General features: G+C 41.4%; 1 protein-coding gene across 1 annotated transcript; it reads left to right on the top strand.

Moving 5' to 3' along the window:
* Positions 1-1590: 1590 nt before the first annotated feature.
* On the top strand, positions 1591-5610 carry LOC145443274 (uncharacterized). Its single transcript, XM_080321266.1, has 3 exons — positions 1591-2117; positions 3374-3454; positions 4253-5610. The coding sequence occupies exons 1-3, from the start codon at positions 1653-1655 to the stop codon at positions 5471-5473; spliced, it is 1767 nt and encodes a 588-aa protein (XP_080177392.1). The 5' UTR covers positions 1591-1652; the 3' UTR covers positions 5474-5610.
* The last annotated feature ends 375 nt before the right edge of the window (positions 5611-5985 follow it).

Below are 5985 nucleotides of genomic sequence, written 5' to 3'. Positions count from 1 at the left end.
GCCTTGACGAATATCCAGCCGGTTCACACTTTATTCGCGACATACTGTGCAATATATACCGCAACCCAATGAGATACAATGTTGATATTTCGATTGTCGCCATTCGTCACACTTTCGCGGAAAATTGTAATTCGAGCGGACTCCGATTCCATATGGTCCCAGTTGTATTCCGAGAGATCAGCGACGCGTAACATTAAACCAGCAGCTTCCCATGCGACAGTACCGACTGCACTTAAAAAGTTGTTGTAGCCACATCGGTAGCCCGTGGTCAGTATGTTTTTGATACGCGAGCAGATGAAATAACTCGGCAGGGGAATGCAACGGAAATTTAATCATTACTACGCTTCAAACTAGACGATGTTGGAATACAGATTACAGAGTTTGATAGCCTAATGGGGCGTAGATAGCGAATTATGGTACAGGTTTTATTGAGCCGCCGTAAATAGATACGTATGATATACGACTCTCGATAATGCTACATATCGTAGATTAGACGATTTCAGTAGTCAATATACAATTAGTTAAATGCTATTATTCATGTCGGTATTATGGTACGATACTCGTTATGATTTTGTATATTTATTGGGTTGCTGTACTTATATTAGTATAGGAAGTGAGTGTCGATAACGCTGCATGGCGTAGATTAGACGACTGCAGCTATCGATATGCCACGAACTGGTAATGTAGGCATTACGGTACTGTACTCGATGATGTTGTATACAGATACTATTAATACCTCTAATAATCATGAGTAGTAATTAGTATATACCAGGTGAAATGTGACTCTGAGGCTCAACTTGAGCCTACCCTCACCATCGAAAGATTTTTGTAGGCCTGCTGTTTTTATTTTCTATAAGCTTGTGGCGTTTCGCAAGGTATGGTTGATTGTTGAATAATTCTTAATCAGAATTATTCTTGATATAGGCCGAGAACCAATGTTTAGCTAAGCCTACACAATGGCATCACAATCTCACGCGAAGTCGTTGACAAAGTGATGTCACAGTGTGGTCGTGCCTGGTGCGTAGGGACTTGGCAGACTTCTATAACTTATTTATCTAGTTAGCTGACGGTCAAATACCTCTACTTCCTTTTAGTGTTCCTAGTTGTAGTTCTAGTGGCGGATTTTAAAAGCAATTAGTTCTAGTTCAAGTTGCACGTTTAAAAATAAAATTAGTTGCGTAATAACCAGTAAACACATTTTCGTTAATCGCGATACCGGTGTTCTGTTGTGTGATGTTCTTGCAGCCGTTGCTAGCTCAGAATCATCACTACCAACAGTGGTGTAGCCTGCGGGCGGGATTAGGGGTCGAAATAACTCCTATTTTAAACTCGAAACCCCGGTCTTTTGAAACACCCATTCTGTCCCCAATATTTCTTCGATCATTTGCAATTCAGTATTAATAATAAATATTATTAGTAGTGTTTTAGTTAGTTAGCTAGTTGCGGATTTGTAGAGGTCGTTAGTTTTAGTTCTAGTTGCAAGTTTTGAAAAGTGAGTAGCTCTTGTTCGAGTTCTTGTTGCACATTTTGTAAATCCAGTAGTTTTTGCAAGTCACTCCGTTGTAGAGGCCCACGGTGATCAATTTTTTTTACACATCACTTTTTTTTTTATATTCAAGCATATAATTATAACACGAAAAGTAGGAGTTACAATGGAAGATTTTGAAACGACCACAATTCTGTTGGAACCCCTGCGTCCGACGCCGGACGGTCGACTTTTGCGCATGAAGACTTCAAGTTTCGTGGCTTCGATAGCAAATTTTCACTCAAGAAAGCAGGGTCGGTTGGTGACTACAGGAACTTCCGCCATGGGTTACGAGGAATTGTTGTCGCAAGGGAGTGTGTCTGAGAACGCGCAACAAGCATCGGTTGCAGTGAATGATAAAGCCTGCCAAACAGAACCATTTGTCTATCCGCGAAAGATTGCTAGCACGCCGCCCCCGCATAAACTATCCGGAATAGCCTTGCCTGTTCAAAGAACGGCCGCCGTAGCGCCGTGTGGTCCTTCGTCGAATGATAGTAAAGAAGACGCTACTAGAAGCCGGCAAACCAGTGACCCATGCGATGTAAACAAAGAGGCGTTTCATGTGCTGAATTGCCACTTGACACGGCTAAAGGTGTGTGGGATACAATAACGGATGTCGCCGATGTCAGACTTGATCAACTAGTAAATTTTCAGATTTTCTAAGTTAGGATAAAATTCCGAATTATAGTAACACCGCTTTTTACGAATTCGGTTAAAATTAGGCTTACTGAATTCGCGAAAACTTGGAAATTGAAGGTAATTCCTAATTGACAAGAATTACAGTAAAATCAAGTCCGGTTCATATCAAATTTGACTTCGTTCTCATAAGCACGAGAAAGACAAATGTCTGTACACCAAGCTGGGCTCGTTTCGTACGATTCAGTTCTGTGACATTTCAAAGAAGACCAGAAATTCGATTCCAATTAAATTGAGAGCAAAGAATCATGTCAAAAATTTATTAGAATTGGATTACCGGCATTTTGCTCCAAATGGGTGTAATTGGCCGACTAAAATTATCCAGCAGAACTATCCAGTTATCGAGGTCAGGCGCCGATACGTGATATAAAGTAAAGCCTATACAATGAACTCTGATCTTATAAGGGAAACTAAATTAGTGTATTCCCCCTCTCAAAATTTCTGCAATAGAACGACATTTTTAATTTTTTGCCTCAGATTAATATATTTGTGGCGTGACTTGATCCTTGAAAATTGTTTGCCCACTCAGAGATTTCATCTAGCTCGATCAGATACAACGCTCTATCGCGTTTGTCGATTGCAACTACGCATGTTCTGCAAGATATTGGCGTGTATTCCGATACCAATACCGATGTCTCCCATTGACATTCATCTCCCGTCTAATTATTCAGTTTTTGGATATGAATATACATATATATATATATATGTTGGCACAATAACCGGTATTTTGATAACAGAGCAATTCAAGGTAATTCATTTCGCATCAGCAACCCGCGTCTGAAGAAAATTGATCGCCACGAATTGCATTCAACATCTGCGTAGATTCAGCTCAATGAACAATTAGCTTAAAAACATGCGACCAGTACCAAAGATGACGTGACGACCTGTGCATCGCTAGAAAAAGCAAACATAAAGAAAACTTAACAGTTGATACTTAATACTTTCGACGATTATATAAGGATTAGCTAAAACCGATTTCGTGACCTAGTTGTTTGTGTTATGCCTGTCACACGGCCATTTGGTAATATGATAACAGCCTCAGCGTTAAAAGTTGGAATAAGTCGATATGTCCGCAGGCACTGCGTTGTAAATCATATATTTCGCTATTTATTAGTAAATATCCTAACCTAACCCATTGTTATTTCTTTTCAGAATTGCGTGTTAATTGTCAAATCGTATCGTCCAACCGAGATGAATCATTTTGTGCTGTCATACGTCGAACTATTGATGCGGGTAAGCTCGCTAGCAGTTAGTTACCAGTAGAAGAAACCGCAACAAACCATATGTTAATATTGCTTAATTCATTACACTCGAATTTCAGTTAATGCTGTTAACCGAATTATCATCAGAAATATCTTTGTCATGCCCTGTTTATGGCAGTAACAAAGTACAAAGTACAGCGAACAGCAGAATAAGTCAGAAACGAGATGCATCTACTTTTTTGAAGTACTCAAAGTAGGTTTTGCGGATTTTCACTACTGACTGCACTCTCAAGTGGCTATGTTTAAGACTGCTTCCACTTATCTTAACAGTATACATGCTGTTTTACTTTCGGAAATTAGTGCTTGTACTTGCGTAGAAATTCACGACGTTACGTCTAGTTTACCTGAGTGCTGACGATTACCACTTTTTCCACCTGTGTAGAAAAGTTATAGTTATAGTTAACACATCAATAATTTTCTAAGCAAAACTTGGTCTGGATTCCTTTCTTTTTTACTGTTCGGAATCACTACTTCTACTTGTACGTAGAAGTTTATAGCGTTACTTCTACTTTTACTTAAGTAACATCAATAACTACTTTCCCCACCTCTGACGAAGAATTAAAATGAATATGCCATGTAATTAACACTTAAACAGTTTTCTAAGCAAAACTTGGCCAGGAATACTTACCGTCCGTACTTTTATACTTTTGGCACTGATTCTACATGCACTTGCGTAGAAATTCTCGAGATTACTTCTTCTACTTGATTACCGGCAATAACTACCTTGACCACCTCTCACGAAAAGTTATGATGCATTTTTTCTCTGTAGCTAACATTTCACCTGTTGGATGGCAAACGCGACCAGCGGACCGTACTCCAGAACTTCGAGAGCATACGCGCAAATACTTTGGCCGCGCGGAGATTATGGCACGCCGGATCGAGCCCGCGCTCGCGCGTGCCACGGGAGGCGTTGCAATATCCGGAAAGTGTGGAGAGATATCATGGTCATCAACACGAACGGCCGAGTTCCCATTTCAGCGATTTGTATTTTAATGATACCGGTACCGACAGTGCGGATTTCAATGGTAAATACGCAACTGGCGACTCGATATCTACGGTCCCAGACGGTCCTAAGCGACCGCACGAGATATCCAGGTCTACATCACCTTCTAGCAAGCGAGCTAGGCACGAAATCACATCATCAAGTCAAGAAACTGCTCGACCGACAGACCCAAGACTACAGCCCGGGCGACGGACAAGGGGTAAAATTGAATCACCGACGCGTGACCAACCACAGAAATCTTCCGATAACGCTAACAGACCGGAATTGGCTGACACTATCAAGCGTCCTTGCTCATCAGCGATGTTATCGGGCGATGTCAGTCCGCTTTCTGACGCAATAGCTGCACATATCGCTGCCTCTGATGAAAATAATGATTCATTGTCCGAAAATGAGTCTACACAGATTAACAGCAACACTACCGTATTGCAAAACACAGAATCTAAACCTCCATGTGATTTGATAGGTAATGTCGCACACGATACGGATATGCAGAATGAAGGGACAAGTCCCATTATAAAACCTATAGATTCACACGCACTCAAACAAACAACAGTCAAGGAAAGTCTCGCAGGAGAAAAGCTGAAGCCTGCAGAATCTGACACAAGATCAATGGCTAACCATAAACAGCCAGGCCTTTTCAAATCGTCTAGCAATCATACACACAGCCCCGGCAACCGCCGGAGCGATAGATCACGAGGTCCACGAAGTACTTTCAACGCGAACGGGTACAAGCGCAATAAAATCAATCATATTTCAACTCAAATCACTCAAAGAACGGATCGAGACAGGTACGCACAAGATCAAGGTGGGGGCGAGTACGAGAATACCCACCGTGATCGCCACGATCCAAGTGTCCATATTAATCATTTGTGGAGTCTGGGGCGTACCCGAGACCCGCGCGGGTACAACCCGCCTCGGATGGAGGACTATGCCGGCGCCGATCGCATGAAACCTCCGTATCATTACAGACGTGGCAGATATTATTGAAATCTGTTCCATCCGCGATTACACAGCGTAATTTCCCTATCTACTTTTCAATTGGATTATAGATAGAGGCTCTTGGTGGCACAGAAATCCGGTATACAAGTGAATGTAGTATTCTATTGTAAATAACTAAACGGATAGATGCAAAACTCGTGGCCAGAGCGGGCTAGCAATTTATGATTGCTTCGTACACAAACGACCCCAACGCAAAATTTATTTTTACTGGTATTGAAAAGAATGAAGATATTGGTTCCGATAGCACATATTTATATTCTTGTCAGGGCACTGCAAGTACCCCAAAACTGGTTATAAAAGTTGAAAATCAGCCTTGTTTCGAACAATTGGAGCACCGAAATACGATGACCGGATGCAGCGATCCGATTGTTCGCGACAATGCCGATTTCTAGTTGTATCTGTTTGCTCAAATGTGCAGTTGTGGACCCGCGGGCTGCTCATCTATCCTTAGTTTAGTTATATATACTTTGATTGCCATGTTACTATGTTATGTAGGAAGC

The sequence above is a fragment of the Botryllus schlosseri genome, chromosome 7 (assembly GCF_051294905.1).
Source record: "Botryllus schlosseri isolate E-star chromosome 7, Bs_hap1, whole genome shotgun sequence".
In the NCBI taxonomy this organism is placed as follows: Eukaryota; Metazoa; Chordata; class Ascidiacea; order Stolidobranchia; family Styelidae; genus Botryllus; species Botryllus schlosseri.
The sequence above is the reverse complement of the archived record's forward strand: the minus strand, read 5'-3'. Positions and strand labels throughout refer to the sequence as shown.